The following is a 21,922-nucleotide window of genomic DNA, read 5'->3' on the forward strand; positions in this document are numbered from 1 at the left end:
AGACAAAACACCGTTGTGCAGTACTTTGCACGAAAATACCCTGTACTGTGCTTCAATGAGGCCGATGATTTTCTCAGGGAGACCCTTGCGCTTGAGGGCTCCCCACATATATTCGTGTTTGAGACGGTCGAAAGCTATTTCGTCATCAATTAACACAAGGTAGAGAGACTCTTGGAGTTCATTGATTTGCTCCAAGACAATACGGAGCGTGATAATATGGTCTAGACAGGATCGTTCGGCATCGGCACGGAATCCTGCTTGCTGCCGTCGGAGAGTTACGTCAATCGTCTCCTGTATCCGGTTAAGGATCACTTTGCAGAGGACTTTGAGAACGATACACAGTAACGTGATGCCCCGCCAATTATCGCATACAGTCAGGTCACCCTTTTTGGATACCTTTACTAAGACGTCTTGCATCCAGTCGGCCGGAAATGTCACAGTTTCCCATATGTTGCAGAATAATTGATGCAGTAGTACGGGGTCAGCTTTGAACATCTCAGCTGATATGCGATCGACCCCTGGTGCCCTGTTCGATTTCATGCTACGGATGGCTGTTTCTATCTCCTGCACTGATGGAGCTTCGGTGTTGACACGGGTAATGCGTCGAATCCTTGGCGGATCATGCGGAGGTGTTGAAGGAGTGGCCGACACTTGAAAAAGGTTTCCAAAGTGCTCGAACCAGCGTTTCAACTGGTCAGCCGGGTCGGTCAATAAGCTGTCCAGACGGGCATCGTAGCATTCATCTTAGTAGATCTTCCACACTTCCACCTTCTGGAATATCCGCAGCACGGTTCTCAAGCTCCTCGACGAAGGAATGTTTTACCGCAGCGTTTTCTAGTCGGCGTGTGTTGAACCGTCGCCCGATTTTCTCAGGGTGTCTACTCAATTATGAAAATGAATTTCCCTGATATTTCCAGGATTTTTCCAGGTTTTTGAAAGTAATTCCAAGTTCAAGAAACTTTAACAAATCGACTAAACGAAACATGATTTCAGATTCCTAGAAATTCGTGGAAACGCACTTTTTGGGAAATTTCTAGTTTCAACTATAATGGCATTTATGGACAATATCCCACCAGCATTTAGGGCGGAAGCACGAGATGATTTTCTGATGGAATTCTTAAAACAATCCTGGCGATACTTTAGGAGAATTTTCTGCATAATTTGATGAAAATTTTGTTTATCAAGTTCTGAAGGAGTTTAACCAGAAAAAACATCAAGAAATTACAGTTTAGTTTTTATGAAAGTTAAACTTGGCAGTTCCAGCAGATAATCTTCCGAGTAGTTCCTAACCAAACTTTCTCAAATATTGTCAGAAATTAAACAAATTGCAGCTAACACTTTTGAATCAGTGTTTGGACGAAAAAGTGATCAGTGAACCACTCGGCAGTTTTTCTTCCCTTCTGTTGGTTCTGTTTCAATTACCAAGCGGTGTATGTTCTCTCGTCGAGTCGCATGGTTCACGAAGGAACACAAAGAGGATACTCCGATATAAACAAGCTGCGGCGATGAGCGGGCATCGCTAAGTGTAACACTTACCGATGATCGCTCATCGTTGGCTTGGGGCAACTGTGAATAATCGTTATTTTCATCAGTATTTAAAGCGTTTTCGCTTTAAAAACGTGAAATACTATTTAATTTAACTGTATTCATGACGTTGCAGGTTGTGTAGTCACAATAAAAAAAGAATTATGGCAATAACATATTCTTACCGAATGCATCGCTTTCATTAGCGTTATCAAGCATCTTCTCTCTTGATTGCGCTCTCGTATCGAACCGGGCAAGAGAATGAACAGCATTTCGGGGAGCGTTCCCGAGCATGTTGGTTCATGAAATGTTACATTCGCGAATGTATCACTTGCTGAGCATGGACCATTCAGTGGTTCGCGATAAAAATCCACACACTGCTTTTGAACAAATCCTCCAAGAAACCATCACGCAAAGCTTCAGTTAATGCGCACGAGACCTTCGTTGGTTTCGCAAATGAATCGCTCAAATATGTATTTTTCAAGAATTTCGCTGAATTCTTCTCTCAGCGATTTCTCCTTTTATAGAAATTGCTAGCAAAAATATTGCACATGTTTATTTATATATATTAATAGAGAAAAATGTTTTATATCAATAGTTTTGGTTGTCTATAGTTTCACTCTTGAAAGAAGTAATTGACAATTCAGAATATACTAATAAGTTGGTAACCATGTTCTAAAAGTATTGCATAATGTCCATCGAAAATAGTCTCTCTCGAGTTCTTTAAAATATGTGGAGCTCAGAAGCAACTATGGGAAAAAGAGAGTTGACAATTCTTTTAAACATTTTTTAGAATAATGTATGAGTTGTTCTAAAAACGTTTCAGAAATAGTCAGAAAAATATTCAAAACTTCTTCCAGAAGCCATCTAGTTAATTTCGCTAGAAATACTAACATCGAATCCGCCAGGAGTTCCAATTGATCAATCATATTCTACGGGAGTTGCAGGAACTACGATTAAAATATATCTTTAATTTCCTTCAGGTATTTTACAACATCTACAGGCAATTGCGAATTTGTTAGGCAAACCTAGGACAATAAGCCAATATTTACCGCTGTAATTGATTGAAAGATTTGAGAATTCAAAATCTTAACTATAAAAGCATGTCGACTCAATTTTCCTAAAAGTAAAGCATAAAATTGGAAATTGCTGTGGAAAAAGTACAAGTTAGTATCAACGTCAAAGGTAATAAATATCTGATAAGTAATAAATCACGAGCGGGTAGTTAGTAGCGGCGCAGCCGAAATTTTTATTCGCTTTGAGGCATTTTTAACTGAAAATTTGGATTGAAATGATAAACATAGAAATTCCCTGATTGTCACCAGAATTCCCTGAGAATTCCAGGATTTTTCCACGTCGAGTAAAATTCCCTGATAATTCCAGGTTTCTCCAGTTAGCCTCGCGGTTAAGGCTATGGATCGCCAATCCGGAGACGGCGGGTTCGATTCCCGTTCCAGTCGAGAAAATTTCTTGATTCCCTGAGCATAGTGTATCATTGTCCTTGCCTCACAATATACGAATTCATGCAATGGCAGGCAAAGAAAGCCCTTCAATTAAAAACTGTGGAAGTGCTCAAAGAACACTAAGTTGAAGTGAGGCAGGCCAAGTCCCAGTGGGGACGTAGAGCCATAAAGAAGAAGAAGAAGAATTCCAGGTTTTTTTCAGGTAGTACACACCCTGTTTCTCCTCCTGTAGATGGATCCGAGCCAGTGCTGCAATTTTTCGACAGGCCTTTATGATAGCGATATTTTGCTTTTTTCATTTTCTCCGTTTTGGTTTTCCAGTCATTGTTGTTTTCCGATCATGCATCTGCCGCTTCATCTCTAAAAGTCTACTACCAAAATGTTCGAGGTCTTCGAACAAAAATCGATGCTTGGTTTCTTGCCGTGACCGGATGTGATTTTGATGTTATTGTGCTGACTGAAACCTGGCTGGATAACCGTATACATTCCGTCCAATTATTTGGGCCTCTATATGACGTATACAGATGCGATCGAAACGGAGTTAACAGTTCTAAACGCATGGGAGGAGGAGTTCTCGTTGCCGTAAAGAAGACGATTTCTTCTGTGCAGCTCAGCATCTGTGATAGCTGCTTGGAACAAGTATGGGTCAAGCTCGACTTCAACAACAAGTGCCTATACATTTCTTCGTTTTACCTTCCTCCTGATAAGACGAACGATTCACAAGTCATTGAATCTCATCTAAAGTCAGTACGTGAAATTGACTCCTGTAGTTCCTGTGACGACACAATTCTCATTTTTGGTGATTATAACTTCTCTGAAATCCATTGGATGAAGGATGAGCAAGGTTCAGTTACAATTGACTATTCAATCTCTTCTCTAAACCATGCACGTTATTCGACAATTGATGGAATGGCCTTCTGCAATCTGCATCAGATCAATCCAACTAAAAATCTAAATGGACATACTCTTGATTTGGTTTTTTCCAACTCAATTGACTTCTCTGTGTCTGAAACCAACGATGTACTTATCGCACCGGACTTGCATCACCCACCGCTTGAAATACTCTTACCATTTTACGTTGAGGATGTATGCACCAATGATGAAGATCAGCAGCTGGATTTCAAAAAGACAAATGTTGATGCTCTCGTAACATATCTCAGCCTCTTTGACTGGTCACCAATGCACAACTGCAGTGATGTGGATCAAGCTACTGCCTATTTTCTATGTGTGCTGAATAACTGGTTAGTCGAACATGTTCCAATTAAACGTAAGCCACGGCTACCTCCCTGGGAAAATCACGAATTGCGGACCCTCAAGCGCAGAAAGAATGCAGCGCTACGTAAACTGCGAAAATTTCGTACACCGCTCCTGAGAACCGAGTTTAAGATTATCAGCAGAGCTTATACGACGATGAACACCTATCGCTACCGTGGTTTTGTTCTGAGAACTCAAAATCATCTCCGTCGTAATCCGAAATCATTTTGGGCTTTTGTCAACAGCAAACGAAAAGACTACGGCTTTCCAGTGAACATGTTCTTTGGCGATAAGCACTGTACTACGGCTAGTGATAAATGTACGTTATTTGCTGAACGGTTCTGTAGTGTGTTCAACAATACATCATGTACCGATTTTGAACTGAAACAAGCAACCAATAATGTTGCTACAGACGCTGTGGATATTGATGTTTTTGAAGTAACTGACTCGATGATCGTACGCGCTACAGACAAGTTGAAAAGTTCCTATAAACCTGGTCCGGATGGTATCCCTGCGGTAATCTACAAGAAGTGTGCCGAGTGCCTTCTCGCGCCGTTACGGTTTATTTTTAACCTATCTTTGAGGCAACGTAAGTTTCCAGAGGTTTGGAAAAGCTCCATCATGTTTCCAGTATTTAAAAAAGGATCGAAAAGGGACATCTCCAACTATCGTGGGATAACTTCATTGAGTGCTGGGTCTAAGATCTTCGAGATAGTCGTAAATGAGTACTTGTTTTTTAAAGTTAAACAATACATTTCGTCCGACCAACACGGCTTCTTTCCACGAAGATCTGTAACATCGAACCTGGTTGAATTTACTACCACGTGCCTCACCAGTATTGAGCAAGGACTGCAAGTTGATGCGCACGGTGTGTCTGGTGGACAACATTAATTTAAAAAAATCGGTATCGCTAAGACACCCACCAAACGAAAGCTAAGGGTCCCCCCTTTCATTTGAGACTTAAAGGAGAAAGTTCTATCGGCGGGTCTAGAACAATTTTTTTTTTGAAAAAAATATGATATTTTTTCATTTTTTTTTTCGAAGAACACATTTATGACAAAACACTGTTTTTCCATTGCAAGCATGATTTTCCGACGATATATTTTTTATATTATGTTTATTATTCTTCACATAAAAGCACAATAGTACCATGTGAATCGGAAATCCAGCAGATGACAGTTTTGTGTTTATGGACAGTGTGGTGAAAATACTAGAACATTGAGTATAAAATCGAGTTATATGCTGTTCCTTTGAATTCCAATCTAGATTCCAATAATGTGTTTGCATCCTATGACAGATGCGTATACGTTTTTAGGGTCTCGTATTTGACTGAAACCAGCAGGTCATCAATCGACCACCTTTACCGTCATTTGGTTCTTCAGATTTATGCTCTTGAAATTTCGGGGTGTGACTTCGTCATATATTCTCCTCAAACAGATTTTCAACTTCAATGCGCGTCTGGTACTCAAGACACATGTTTTCTTTCGTCTTATTCTTCTTCTTCTTCTTCTTTTTCTTCTTCTTCTTCTTCTTCTTCTTCTTCTTCTTCTTGGCGAAACGTCCCTACAGGGACAAAGCATGCTTCTTAGCTTGTTCTATGAGCACTGTAGGAGATGTTACAAGAATAAATGAAATTGTTTGATTTGTTTGAAATTTTCTTATTTTATCTCCTACAAGCACTTTCACATTTCTTAACTAAAAACTTCTTTTGCCAATTACTATTTTGCATGTGTATAGCATGTGACTTGCACGAAAATACACATGCTCATTTGAGTCGAGGAAATTTCCTTCACGAAAAGGTCCTGGACTGACCGGAAATCGAACCCGTCATCCTCAGCATGGTTGTGCTGGGTACTCACGCCTTTGCAGCTGTGGCTTTATGGGCACTTTTCGTTATCAAAAACAAATCATCGGTGAACAAGATCGGTTAACTGTTCTGGTCACTCGTTGACGCCGGTTTCCATCTGGATGGTAGTTCATGAATATTTGAGAGCTTCATCTGATCAGCCTGATCTCTGGGTTTTGTCCGCAAATATTCAGCAACCTCAGCAACTTTATGAGAAGTCTGAATGATGTTCAACAAGTTTCAATGTACTTCAGCTTTAGTGTAAACAAGCTGCTTGCCTTTGATCATCTTCCTGTAGCATCTAGAACACAACTGCAACGAGCAATTTCTTTCTGCGTCATCGGTAGTAGCGCTAGATCTGCCACGTTTGCCCTTCATTTAAAGTTGTAGTTCTTGCAGAACTACATATTTCACAAACAAGGGCCGCAACTCCATGTAGAAGGTTTCAAATAATATGTAGGCTCATAGAGAGTAAATCTAATGGGTATATTCGCCACCATTGAATGGGATAAATTTAAATGAGCAAGTCCGAACTTTTTTGTGGAATAGTACTAACTGCTATCTCTGATATCTTTCAGAAAAAAGTTTTCATAATATCAACAACCTGCAAGTAGAAACAAGACATTTTCAATCCGTTCTGATTAATATGTATGTGCTCAGACATATGTACTTTATTGTGTATATGTCAATAAAGCTGTAGAATTGAATGAAAAGTTGCTAACTCGTCCATAATGCCATGATGCTAGCAGAAGATGTGGAGCGGACCTGGTGTGATGGTTAGAACACTTGACCATAGATTTTGTTGACTTGACTATCACGCCGAGGACCTGGGATCGAGTCCCACTCCCGACAAACTCGCAAAATGGGAGTTCTTCCTTCGGAAGGGAAGTGAAGCGTGGGTCCCGAGATGAACTAGCCAAGGGCTAAAAATCTCGTTAATACAAATTAAAAAAATAGCAAAAAAATCAAACTATTGATAACCGACAGATTAGCACATTGTTCTTACTACATATACCGTTAGACATGTAGCATTAATTATTCTGCTTTGTCAGTTGAGTAAGGCTACCTGTTCATAAAAGATATACTGTTACTAATATTTTTTTAGGTATAATTACCCGTTATTAGACAATTTTACTAAACAAATCTAAAACAGTAAATATTAACTGCTTTCGATGACAATTGTGGCGGAAAAACACTTCTTCAAACACAAAACGTACTCTTTGGTTTGGTTTTCCTCGTCACTTAGGGGGTTCTTGTCGTAGTTGTTTCTTTAAAAGTAAGGAGCTATACCTAACTGCAATAGTCTAAATTAACTAAAAATGTTTAAGTCTTAGGTACCATAAAGGTGCACAAATTGAACAAATACCGGCATGTGATAATTCTATCCGAGCCACGGCATACAAGGATATAAGACAGACCATCACATTGATAAAATTGGTGTGGAGTTCTAGATCGTTTTATTCATGCTTTTGAACGATTTAAATTGCATCATCAAAAAACTTTAAGTTTTCCGAAATGGATTACCCTACTAACAAAAGTAGCTGCATAAAAGCTTATGGAGCAAACGTCATTGGAAGAAAGCTCGCTTAAGCTCTTATTCAACAAAAATGTTAGTACCTTCCAAATGTTGTGCCCCGTTATCCGAGCTACTTTGATGTATGTTCTATTTTTGTTGACATTACTCGGCCTACTTTGATCGTAAAACTGTTAAATCATAAGACACTGTCAATGAAAAATAAGAAAATTGCAGCAGCAATAACTACCTCCACATGTACAAAAGGCGAAGTTTATTTGTATATATGCCCAGATACTGCTGAAATTCTATTCAACTGCCTTAAATATTTTTTTTGCACTTTATGTTTAAGCAATATTTTGTAAGGAAAATTTTTAATTTTTGATTTGACCCGTTTACTCTTTTAAAAGGACACGTTACTAATGGGCGACCTCATACAAGCCCATTTGGCTACACTCAAGGTTGAAAAAAGAAAAAAACACAAGCCTTAATGATAGTAATACTTAAAAAAAAAATTGTTCTAGACCCGCCGATAGAACTTTCTCCTTTTGGTCTCAAATGAAAAAGGGGACCTTCAGCTTTCGTTTGGTGGGTGTTTTAGCGATACCGATTTTTTTTTAAATAATTTTGTTCTACCAGACACACCGTGATGCGGTTTACACCGACCTCACCGCCGCCTTCGACCGGATCAATCATCACATTCTTCTGGAGAAAATCAGGAAAATTGGCGCATCTGATAATTTTGTGATGTGGCTTAAGGACGCATAGTGCGTCATCTGCATCATTGAAATCTTGCTCGAAATTTCAAAGTGATAAAACTCAGTCACCAAAGCGCATATTTGTATGAAAATGTATCATCCCATATGCTCAATCGTGGTGAGTGTGATGATACTTTTTCTGCTGCGTGGCTGCAGAATTGCCCATTTTTTATCACTTCAAACACGCGAGGCAAACAATCATTGAAAATTGAAAAGTCAATGATTCCTATGAAAATTCTGTGACGCACCAAGTCACCTTAAAAGCTACCTGGTTGGGCGTAAACTTCGAGTAAGAATTGGATCTTGCTGTTCGCGGGAATTCTCATGCACATCAGGAGTTCCCCAAGGAAGCAATCTAGGGTCATTATTGTTCTCCATTTTCTTCAATGACGTCACGAATATTCTTCCTCATGGCTGCAGACTACTGTTTGCTGATGACCTTAAAATCTACGTCGTCATTCGGAGTAAAAACGACTGCCTATTGCTGCAAACTTTACTGAATGAATTTGCTGCTTGGTGTTCACGCAATCATATGTCGCTGAGCATTTGTAAATGTTCAGTGATCTCGTTCCATAGGAAGTTGAACCCTGTGATATTTAACTATAAGATAAATGACATTCCACTTGAAAGATCATCAGTTGTAAGAGATCTGGGGGTCTTGTTGGACAGTAATCTCACATTTAATCAGCAAAGGAGCTTTGTCATTGATAAGGCCAACCGCCAGCTTGGTTTTATTTTCAAAATTTCTCGTGAATTCAAGGATCCCTATTGTTTGAAATCTCTATTTTGCTCACTTGTACGATCGGTAGTCGAAACTGCTGATGTTGTATGGACTCCGTATCAGTCTACATGGATTCAACGTATCGAAGGCATCCAAAAACGTTTTCTTCGACATGCCCTCGCTAACCTACCATGGAGGGACCCAGTCGATTTACCGCCCTACCGAGATCGTTGCCGGTTACTCAACCTGGATACATTAGAGCACCGACGTCACGTGAACCAAGCAATTTTTGTTGCCAAGCTTTTGAAAGGAGACATTGATTCTTGTACGCTTCTTTCCTTACTTCCTGTTTATGCTCCTCCAAGGGCTCTTCGTAATCACACTCTCCTGCGCCCCAGTCTGCATAGAACTAACTATGGAAGTTACGCGCCGTTTCCTGCGATGATTAACGAATTCAATAAAGTGCAGCAGCTTTTTAATTTTAACATGTCGTTAGCCAGCTTTAGGGACAAGGTTCTTGCTCTAAATTTACAATGAATATTAGTTTTAATTTTTATAAATGTTTTAATTAGTAATGTTCACTAGGATATAAAATCCGATGAATGTAATTTTAATAAATAAATAAATAAATAAATAAATAAATCAGCAACACGGGAGCGAAATGAAATAAGTACTCACACTCGCATGTAGCGTGTTGAAAGCGAGAGTTGACAGGGCTAAATTTCCATTCAATATTCTGTAGTTGAGTGTTTTCACCCGTGGTAGCGTATAGGGCATTCACTCTCACAAGCCACCGGCCCCGTAACGTGGGTAGATCACCTTAGAATGGTGCGTTGCGGCGTAAGATCTACCACCACATCAAATTTCGATCTTGTTAATGTTTTCATGCCTAAAGTGGTCGATCAGTGATGAGCAGACATTCCAGGATCGGGATTGGATGTTTTTTTTTATGTTTTGTTGCTAATCCACATTTTATTTCAGGAGTAATCAGGTATTTTTTTTTCATATTTTATAAATGCTTATTAATCATGATTATGATTATTTTTTTAAACAAATGTATAACAAAACATACACAACACACACTGACATGCATTACATAGACATATCTCATCATATATTGGGAAAGGGAGGGACCATCAGGGCATCCGATTGAAACGATTTGGACAGGAGCTTGGAACTGCCTCCTCCTAACAACATTTCGTGGATTGAGGGCGGGCTCTTCGACCCCATCTATTGGGAGTATTCTGTCAATCGAGGGCTTGATTTTGCAGTTGTTCGTGAGAACTTTCTTCTGGAAGGAGATTCTTTTCCCCTGAAGCGGGTTTCGCGCAAGTGTCTCTGCTTGCGGGTCCGCACAACCCTTTTTGGCCCTTCATACAGGAGAATGACTGACCACTAACAACAGCACAAGCTTGATCAAATCGCTTTTCAGATTATTCCAGTGCTATAGGCAGCTGCCTTGCTACAATAGATGGTAGAACAATATCATCATCATATCATCATTCACTCTCACAAGCCACCACTTGAGACGAATGGCCTGTCAGCATGAGTAGTGTGTGGATGATTGGGAATTGACATTGCTCACGAATTGAGCTCTCGGACTCTGTCAGTTCTCACATCGAGGAAATGAAAACGACCGCCGCAGTCATTCATTTTCGGCTAAAAACAGGCACTGACACTGATATTTAGCAGGCCTGATCCGAGCAATGCGCAGCCGGATCTTGCCGATTAGGAGATGATGATCGAACGCAATGTCGGCGCTACGTCTGTTGCGCACATCAGATGCAGATGAGGTCAATTTATTTTTCCGTGACGCCATCACGGGAAACCCATGTCACTTGGTGCACTGGTCGATAAGGACAGAGCGATCCCTCAATCACCATACCATTAGTGCCACAAGGCTCTGCAAACAGCTCTCCGTTCTCGCTTATTTTTTTCTGAAACCATGACGTGTTCATTTAGAGTTGTCGAAACTAACCTTCGCGTTATAGTCGCCCATGAGGATCTTGATATCACCTTTCGGAATCTTGTCCACGACAACATTCAGTTGACTGTATAGAAGTTCTCTTTATCTTGCAAATCAACAGCATCGGTTGGCGCGTAAAATTGGATCATGGTAAGATTTCGAACCCGTGTTCTGAATCTGGCTACAATTATCCTCTCCTTAATAGGTTCCCACTTCATGAGCGCTGCATGAGCATGAGAGCTGAGCAGGAAATCAACTCCACGGTGGCGAGGAGCGTGTTCACCTCGTAGGCCAGAGTATAGCAGAATTTTACCCGACGCCAATATGTGTTCTCCAAAGTTCACTCAGTCATAGGATCTCAAACTTCATACAGCATGCCTCATTGGCTAGCTGTACAAGTTTATCCTGTTGGGCTAGACTTATACATTCCAAGTTCCAATTCTTGTCCGTTGTTTCGCGCTGAACGTTCCTACCAGTTCGTAATCTTTCATTTTCGATTTTTTGGGTTTAAAGAATAGTAGGTTGTTGGCATAAGGCTCCTATCCACGCTGTTTGAGCCACACCTCTATGATGAATAGACGCTCGGGACGTACTTCCTCAATCTAGATGAAGTCAGAATGACAACCGTGCCCAGTCTGCACTACCAGCTAAGCACGATACCTGTATGGAAACTATTTGAAGTATGCTTTATCTAACGGAATCTCGTCTGATCAAATCAATTTGACCCCTATTTATGGTACATTAAAATGATTGAGCTGCAATCAAATATTTAGAATGGAGCCGTAAATAAATTATGGATTTCTGGATGGACTTTTCGCGACACAAGCAGAAACATTCTTCTTCCGAAAAAAATATACATTGATCTTGAAACTTTCTGAAAACTTGTAATTTATGAACTCAAACCGATTCAGTTACAGCCAACGTATATCACGTAATCTCAAATCATCTCAACGCTTACGAACTGTACTGAACCGGTTAGCAATGCCTATATGTATAAAGGCTCGCCCTTTTGTAGAACCACCCGTCTCACGAAGTCCCAGCCGTTTGTTGCTTGCAGGAAACCCCCTTATTAGAGCTTCCTTATCGCACGAGCTTTAGCACGATTTATATCCTCCCGACCAGCGGCGATGCGATGATGCACTCAGTCCGTCATTCGACTTAGCGTGCAGCCAACCGACCAGACCGCATCATGTTCCTTCCGCTTTCGTGGCACCGACCGACCGACTTTGAAACAGATATGCAAATTCTTTGTACGTTTTACCTTGGAATGGCCGCCGACAGCGTGGGTGTAGTGTATGTACACACTTTAAACCAATGCAAAACGCGCTTATCGCAATAGAAGCATCTAACAGTGCTTTCCTTACTATATTACCGCCCGTCAGGAGCTATTGGTCTTTTGTGAGAATGCCCATCAGCTGGTAACAGAAAATAGAGTTGATTAAAGAATTCATGATTTTCCAAAAAATACCACATAAAATCATAATTTATTTGATAGTTTTTGGAAAATCTCTCCGTTACATAATCAAAATTTTACAAATTTTAGGAAGAATTCTTGCCCATTGCTACCCCATGTTGCGAAGCAAATACAAATGTTTTGTCGAATTGCTAACAAACAGTCTGAAGAAATCAATTTAGATATAATTTGCATGAATGCTATTAGCAATTTCATGATCATATAGTTATAAATTCATCATAAAAAATCTTCTAATATAGTATTATGCCAAATATCCCTTATTCGATAACGAATTGAAAATAACATCGCGATATTATATTGTTGTACTGGCATATTCTGATTCATTTATTGCCTTTCTTCTTCTCCTCCCCCCAATTGCAGATATTCCGTTCACGTTGATCGTTCCGGACAAGATTGATCGGGTGGCGTTCGAAGGCAATGAGCCACGTGCGCGGGAATTCCTGCTGGAACACGTCATTCCCGGTGCACTAATGGAGATGAAGCATCGCAACGTTTACGGGAACATGAACCAGCACCCGGTGGGGGTGAACCTGACCTGCGTGAATATGCTGATGGGCTACGTGCTGCGGTACATGGTGAATCAGGAAACGAAGTACGCTACCCGGCACAACGTCAGCGATTCGTTGACGATGGTTTTCATCGAAGGAAACTTGACCGAAAATAAGGCGTTCAATACGAATAAGCTGAACAAGAGGAATATCCAGGAGAATAACAGGTTAAAAGAATTTGTGAAAATGTTTTCCATCTTGATTTTTTGTTCATATTCAACCCTTTCTAGATACAACGAACCGCAACGGTTGGAGATGAAAAACGCCACCAAAGAACTGGCCGCCAACAAGGAAAACCGCATCGGTCAACAGTTGATGAATTTCCTCGCCAGTATGAAGTCCGGCACCAAGGTGTTCCAGCACTTCCTGTCCAACAGCAATCTGAGCCAGTTGTTGGACGACAGCTCGTACATGGTGCTGATTCCTTCGGATACGGCCTTCCAGCGGTGGCATCCAATCGACTGGGGATTCTACCCGTTCAGCGTGCAGGAATTTACCGAGAGTGTGCTGCGGAACCATTTCATCCGGGTGGGGCTACCTCTGCGGATGGCCGAGCTCAGGGGTGTGACCGGTGAACAGAAATTTAAAACTCTCGGCGGAGAGTACGTCGTACTTAGAGGAAAACGTAAGTACATATGAAGAGGGTAGGTCCAGTCGGGTCTGAATGATATAGCGGACCCAATTCACTACGAGAATTTACCTGTCTGGAGCTGAAGGTCAATTTGTTGTATGTGTCAAGAGAAAACTCAACTGAAACTAATCAGAACCTTCTGAATATGTTCAGTTGGTAGAATTATGCTCACGAGCAACTGCAGACAACTTTCGAGCAACCTTCAGCAAGTAAGACTCCTTATACTGTCAACAATCCACAGGTTCAAATAAGCCTACCTGAGATTCTCAAGTAATTAAAAGTTCCGCTCCGCATGACAAAAAGCACTTTCAAGTTCAACGAAGTCCAGATAAAGTTCCGAATGTATGTTTCTGGCTGCTTCAGAAATTAACAATGAGTCTTGCAGGTACTTCGGACATGAGTTCCAGCCGTTCCAGCAAGGTGCACTGTTAGTCTCTTGACCCTCCTTTGGCATTCGGGTCATTTTTTACCCAAATCGTACACAACACCAGCGAGCAGTGGCGTGAGGAGTGGGTAGGACAGGTAGAACATGTCCTACCCACGAAAAATGCTAAGTAGGACTGTCCATGTATTGTCCTACCCATTATTTCTAGAGAAACACAAAGAAAAATGTATATATTCTACAGCATATTTTACCCTACAAACGATAACTTGGAACTAATCTTTGGTATCGAACTATCGCTATAGGAAAAACAAATACTCCAATGATTGATCCAGATATTTTTGAAGAAATTGCTCCTGGGAATCGAACTGTAATTTGTCCACAATTCCCGTCAAGACTTTTTTTTCAGAAAATCCAGGATTTCTTTTATATATTGTAACAGTAAGTTTTCCAGATATTCTTGAATGAATTGCCCAATGATTCCACCAGAAATTTAACCTTGTGCTTTTCTTTTTTCCTCCAAGAATTACGAGCTTCTCGGAGCATACAACAGAAATCCCCACTAGGCATTTCTCTAGAATTCCCAAATGAAATTTTCGTTTAGAATAAATTAAGATTTTTTGCCTAACGTTTTGATAAAAAGTTCTAGAATTGTTGTTAAAAAGAGACATGGACACGTTTAATGCTTCCAGTGAGCTATTCACTCTTTGAAGGAAGCACGACACTAGACAACGGACTAGTATGCAACGCCCAGTGGCACAGCCGAAAACTTTTCCTGACAGCTGCGGTGGGAATCGAACCCACGCCCCTCAGCACGATGCGACTAAATGCTTGGTGACACTAGCCACACGGCCACGAAGCTGAGTTGAGTTTCAAATCTAGATAGCATTTTCAATGTTGAATTTGGAAGACTTGAAAGTAGCTTAAGACCTGCTATAAAAAAGTTTCTATGATGCCATGGTCGGTGTTAAGTCAGAGAGGACCAAGTTACAAAATTGACGAAAATTAGATTTTTAAGGCATTTGATTAAGCTACTTGGAACATTCACCCGATTTGCATAATGTTACAATTAACGGGAGTTATAGCACAATTTTCTTTTGATTAAACTGCGAAAATCGATAATAGTGTGCAGTCAGAGTGGACCAAATGCTTGATGACCAGAGAATTAAAAAAATATGTATTGGATAGAATCCAATAATCAAAATAGTTTATCATCAAAATATAATACTTTTCCAAACCGTATGACTCCCTGCTGCATTTTCTGATGATTATTGATCAAGAAAGCTCGTGAAATTTCATTTTATCATGGCCAATATCGCATTTAACAGATCATCGTGTTGAAGCATATTATGGCATTTCGCGTGCAGACACAGTGGACCATGTGTCTCTAAGAAAAATAGTTGAAATTACCTTATTCTTCGTAATCCTTTCCAAATCAAAATATGTTTGTTTAGTAGCTGTTGGGCATCATATTGAAATTTACCAATACCCGTTTCATGAAGAAATTTATTTTACAGGTTTTTAAGAATTGTGTTCTTGGTTCACTCTGTCTGAACGAATTTTTGAAAAACGTCTGTGTGCAAAAAAAGTTTACTCATTTTTAAGGCACTTCCCATTGGCTGATTTTTCGGATTATACCTAGCTCGAATCGATCTGGAATTTTACCGCATTGTTTGCTATTAAAAATGGTTCGGATCGGTCGAGGCGTTCCGGAGTAATAATCATTTCAGTGATTCGGACCAGCACCGGTGGAACTGGCCGTATATAAAACTGAACCAAGCCCCTTCATGCGACACATCAAACTGCGGCGATTTTTGTAAACTTTAGCATGGTTGACGAATTTTATGCGAAAATTAACACTGGGGACCAGAAATTCCACGATGTAGGCCAACAATTCAAGATGGCGGCTCCAAATTTAAGATGGCGGCTGTTCAATAGAGTTTTAGGCTTTAAAACCATGCAATATTGGTATATTCGTTATGAGGATGTTCGGAGTCCGAAAATGGCAACCAGAATATCCAAGATAACAGTCGTCCAAATCAAATTCAAGATGGCGACTGTTTAATGGAGTTTTAGGACCTGAAACCATGCAATATGGGTTGAGTATATTTGGTATTGGGAAGAAGTCTAGGGTCCAAAGATGACAATTAAAACATCCAAGATGGCGTCTCATAATTCAAGATTGCGGCATAATATTCAAGATGGCGGCTGTTAAATGGAGGTTTTGTCTCTAAAACCGTACAATATGGGTATATTTGGTATGGGAAAGACAACCGGAGTTAAAAAATAGCGACCAGAATATCCAAGATGATGTCACAAAATTCAAAATGGTTGCTATTCAATGGAGTTTTGGGCCGTAAAACCATTCAATATTTGTGGTTCTGATATGGGGATCAAGTTTGGAGTCCAAAAATAGCGACCAGCCTTTTTAAGCAGCCAGACTTAAATCCAGGCTCAAAATTCAAAAGCCAGATAAACGATATGATATCTGATGCCATGAAATGGATTTCTGTTAAACGTATGAAAGTGCGATAATCATCAACATGTCACTTGAGTTGTGTTTAAATGTGTTTTCGAAGGCACGAGAAAGGCGCCGTCACCATTAGGTGGATTAATTAGAGTTTTTCGCGATTTCAACCACTGTGCCTAGCCTTCTTTCTGACCCTCCGCTTAAATGTCGTGCGCGCTGTTCCATGTCGTGTACTACAGCCACGACTTTGAAGCGGGGAAGTTTGGTGTTGTACGCGCATCGTTCATAGGATTCTTCTTCTTCTTCTTCTTCTTGGCGTAACGTCCTCACTGGGACAAAGCCTTCTCAGCTTAGTGTTCTATGAGCACTTCCACAGTTATTAACTGAGAGCTTCCTCTGCCAATGACCATGACACGATATACAGTGTGGCAGGCACGAAGATACTCTATGCCCAAGGAAGTCAAGGAAATTTCCGTTACGAAAAGATCCTGGACCGACCGGGAATCGAACCCGTCACCCTCAGCATGGTCATGTTGAATACCTGTGCGTTTACCGCCTCGGCTATATGGGCCCCATAGGATTACAGATCGCATAACTTTGCTTTGTTATCTCTGGCGCAGTATCAGTATCATACCGTCCGAGGCCACAATGTCCGAGGACTTTATGGTGGTTACGAAGTCTTAGGATTCCTTTAAATTTCATGAGATTCTTCTATGTTGTAATCTGCTGGAACTTCCCAGAAGTACTTTTAGGATTTCTCAGTGTGTACCTTTTTTTCTAGGTTATCTGATACGACTATGCTTGCACGGTTAGCTCTTCCAAAATTTTGAGATATATTTTTTGGATTCCACTATGAGTTTTGAGATTTCTCCAAAAATTCCTTCTTCGATGCCTGTAAAAGTTACTCCTAAGATTTCTTTAGGTAATTTTATAGAATGCTTCTATGTAGCATCTAATAATTCCTCAATAAGTTCTTTTGGAATTCCTCGGAGGGATCTTTTCATGGTTCTTTCTGAAATTCTTCCTAGGATCTAAGCCGAAAGAGATATAAAGTTGTGAAAGACGGTGGGTGGTGATTCGAATCCAGTCTGCCTTTCTATTCTGCAGAATCGCAATATGTGCTGTGGCTTAGTTGATGAAAGCGCCGGACTAGCGATACGGAGTCGTGGGATCGAGTCCCACCAAAACAAGTAGTTTTTTTTATCACAAATTTATCTATCTCTAGTGTGAACTGTTCTAACAGTGCGCATCCATTGTGTTTGTGCCTCTGTAGCAGCCCTGCCTTCACTGCTTTGACGGCCTGAATTAGGAGTGACAACGGCTGTTCGAGTCCGTATGAAGTTGATCATCAATATTAACTTCTTTTCTCGATCAGCCTAGATAGCTGTGTAGTGTCGGTAGCGATTGTCTCAATTGGCTAAGAATAACACTACGGACCGCCTGTTCCGGTGGTAAGAATCCACCAACAGGTGACCCCTAATTCATGGTGTGATGCGGCTTTATGCTTACCGTGCCTAGGAATGAATGGCTAGGGGGGTCTAATAAAAACCTAACCGCTAACGGAGCCTGTGGAGTACCAGGGCGCCCTCCACAGTATGTAGCCCTTACTGCGCTAACCGGAGCAATGGTGCAGTGGACCTTGTGTTTCTCCGAGACAATCAGCTGCCCTTCTTTAGTTTCACTTGAGGCTAAATAAGGGCGGGATTATGAAGATGTTGTTAATTAGTTTAAATTTTCACCTATATGGTTTCGCATTATGCGATTTACACAGTGTATTCTGTGTATCCTCGCCTTTGGCGTTTTCCAATCGATACCGATTTGGTTTTATTGTTGCTGTTCTTTGTTGTGCTGTTGTTGCGAAGAGTTTAATCTTACCTAGTTTGGGTAGTGGCTACGGTTAAGATAGCTCAGATCAATCTTCAGCATAAAAGAACAGCAACGATCAATCTTTGCAGACTTATGCAAAATGGTACAGCCCAAGTGGCCTTGGTACAAGAACCTTACTTTCGTAAGGGAAATTTCTATCTAGGAAACCTTGTGAACCCGGTGTTTGCCACTTTCAGTAAACATGAAATGGCAAACTCGCGTGTCATGCCTCGAGCCTGTGTGCTTGTCAACAACGCAATAGTTGCTACACTCATCTCTGAACTAACCACCAGAGATGTATGTGCTATCACAATTGATGTATCTGTTGGAAACCTCAACAGGAAATACGTCTATTGTTCTGTGTATTTACCGCATGATGAACCATCCCCTACGGATGCTTTCAAACAAGTCATCGCATACTGCACTTCAAAAGGCCTTCCGCTAATTGTTGGCAGTGATGCTAATGCTCACCATATCATCTGGGGCAGCTCAGACATTAACTTGAGAGGCTCCAGTTTGATGGAGTACTTAAGTAGTACAGATCTTGCATTACTTAACATAGGCAACCGCCCAACCTTCATGGTATCTGCTATAGAGGAAGTGTTAGATATAACGCTTTGCTCTAGCAGAATTAGTCACGAGCTGACCAATTGGCATGTGTCAGATGAAGAATCTTTATCTGACCATCGCTATATCTTTTTTGAACATTTAAATGTTACTTCGCAAACATTGCGTTTCAGGAATCCTCGGTCAACAAACTGGGATCTTTATACTGATTTGGTTGCAGCCAAATTTCATGGATATTCACCATCCATTGACACTCCAAGTGATTTAGATGATGCCGTTGATACTACAACGACCTTCATCATGGAAGCTTTTGAAGAAGCATGCCCTCTACGGTCTGTGAAGATCACAAGAGGAAACCCTTGGTGGAACTCTGATCTGGCGAAACTCAGGAAACAATGTAGAAAGAGTTGGAACAGACGACGTTCGGCTGGTTCAGAGGCTTTCAGGTCGGCTCGCAATGCCTACAGGAAAGCTCTCCGGTCTGCTGAACGATCCGGCTGGAGAAACCTTTGTACAAATGTTTCCAGCTTGAGTGAAGTCAGTCGGTTAAACAAAATCCTTGCGAAATCTAAGGATTTCCGGGTGAACGAACTTCGTTTGCCAAATGGCGATCTGACTTCCTCTGATGAGGAAGTTCTGGAATGCTTATTCAGCACACACTTCCCTGGATGTGTGGATATTACATCTTCGGATGATCCTGATGTCTTTTCTTGTAGTTATGATTCTTTAGCTTCGGCTCGGAGTATTGTAACTATAGAATCGATTGAGTGGGCTCTTAATAGCTTTGCTCCTTTCAAATCTCCTGGGGCAGATGGGATTTATCCTATTTTGCTTCAGAAGGGATTTGATTATTTCAAACATGTTTTGAAAAAACTACTTGTTTGCAGTTTTGCTACAGGGTATATTCCCAAATCCTGGAGGGATATTACTGTAAAGTTTATTCCGAAAGTGGGTCGTGCGTCGTATGAAGAAGCAAAGAGTTTCAGACCTATCAGTTTGACCTCTTTTCTTCTGAAATGCTTAGAACGCATTGTGGATCATCACATCCGTGATGTTCATCTGGCCAACGTGCCTCTTCATGTGAACCAACATGCCTACCAATCTGGTAAGTCCACTGTGACTCTTTTACACAAGGTTGTTTACGATATCGAGAAAGCATTCGCTCAAAAGCAATCTTGTTTGGGTGTTTTCTTAGATATCGAGGGTGCCTTTGACAACGTGCCTTTCGATGCCATATTGGAAGCCGCACGGAGTCATGGTATATCTCCAATGATTTCCAATTGGATTCACCAAATGCTCAAAAACCGATATCTCTTCTCAACATTGCGTCTAGCAGGGATTAGGAAATTGAGTGTTTGTGGATGCCCCCAAGGGGGAGTCTTATCACCGCTTTTGTGGAATCTCGTAGCAGATACGCTATTGAGGCAACTCAATAATAGCGGTTTTCCTACTTATGGTTTTGCCGACGACTACCTAACATTGTTAGTTGGTATGTGCATCAGCACCCTTTTCGACCTGATGCAAAACGCCCTTCAGGTAGTTGAGCGTTGGTGTCGCCAATATGGCCTTTCGGTTAATCCGAGTAAAACATCTATTGTTCTTTTCACGGAAAGGCGAAACCGTAATAGCGTTCGACCTTTGCGTCTCTTTGATTCTGAAATCGATGTGACTGAACAGGTAAAGTACGTTGGAGTCATTCTTGATTCCAAGCTTTCCTGGACACCTCACATTGAGTTCAGAATCAAGAAAGCTTGTATGGCCTTCGGGCAATGCCGGCGTACTTTTGGTACAACTTGGGGTCTAAAACCCAAGTATATCAAATGGATTTACACAACTGTGGTTCGGCCAATATTGGCTTATGGGTGTCTTGTGTGGTGGCAAAAGGGTGAAGTGAGAACGGTTCAATCAAAATTAGGCCATCTCCAAAGGATGTGCTTAATGGCGATGTCTGGAGCGTTCTCTTCAACTCCTACGGCAGCGCTAGAAGTTCTCTTTGACGTTGCCCCATTACACATTCATCTCAAACAAGAAGCCCTTTCTTGCACTTACCGGTTACGGGTACTCGGTCTACTAGAGGAAACTCCTGTGAACCGCACATCAACACACACCTCGTTGTTTCCACTTTTAGTGAATTGGGACAAAATTGTCCTTGCTCCAAGTGATCTTACAATTGCTTGTAATTTTCCATATAGGACATTTTCCACGAAATTCCCTTCCCGGGAAGAGTGGACATCTGTTTATCTGGAAAGAAGTATTTCAGACGGCATCGTATGTTACACTGATGGCTCCCTTCTCGAAGGTCGAGCAGGTGCTGGTGTTTATTCTCGTGAGCTAAGGCTGTATCAGTCTTATTCACTTGGCAGACACTGCACCGTTTTTCAGGCCGAAATCTTTGCTCTTATGTGCGGAGTGCAATCAGCACTTCAGCAGAACGTAATGGGCAAAGTAATATACTTCTGTTCAGATAGCCAGGCTGCTATTAAAGCACTTGCTTCGGCCAACTCCAGGTCGAAGATAGTTATCGCTTGTCGAACTCAAATCGAGGAGCTAAATTCAGCAAACGCTGTTCACCTTCTATGGGTACCTGGTCATTCTTCCATCGCTGGAAATGAATTGGCTGATGAGTTAGCTCGCTCTGGAGCATCACATGACTTCATTGGCCCTGAGCCAGCTATTCCGATATCGAAGTGTTGGATTAAGCTTCAGATTCACACCTGGGCTGTCATTCAACACAGACAATATTGGAATAGTTTGGAGTCATGTAGTCAAACCAAATTGTATAGTGCTGAGCCATCTCTACGGGTGGCGAAGTATCTAACTAATCTGTCTAAGCAGAATTGCAGCATGTTGGTCAAAGCATTGACTGGCCACTGCCGACTCAGCTATCACATGGCGAATATTCAGCAAGCTGATTCATTTGCCTGTGATAGCTGTGAATC

At 41.1% G+C, this 21,922-nt stretch overlaps 1 protein-coding gene across 7 annotated transcripts in view; it reads left to right on the forward strand.

Moving 5' to 3' along the window:
- LOC109398535 (uncharacterized) overlaps window positions 1-21,922 on the forward strand; it is an 81,828-nt gene that overhangs the window by 50,391 nt on the left and 9,515 nt on the right. For all 7 annotated transcript variants that reach the window (XM_062850571.1, XM_029858654.2, XM_029858650.2 and 4 more), the window contains exons 3-4: window positions 12,880-13,234; window positions 13,298-13,692. In XM_062850571.1, the coding sequence (XP_062706555.1) occupies window positions 12,880-13,234; window positions 13,298-13,692 (750 nt within the window). The remainder of the gene's footprint in view (window positions 1-12,879; window positions 13,235-13,297; window positions 13,693-21,922) is intronic.

This window comes from Aedes albopictus, chromosome 2 (assembly GCF_035046485.1).
Source record: "Aedes albopictus strain Foshan chromosome 2, AalbF5, whole genome shotgun sequence".
Lineage (NCBI taxonomy): Eukaryota > Metazoa > Arthropoda > Insecta > Diptera > Culicidae > Aedes > Aedes albopictus.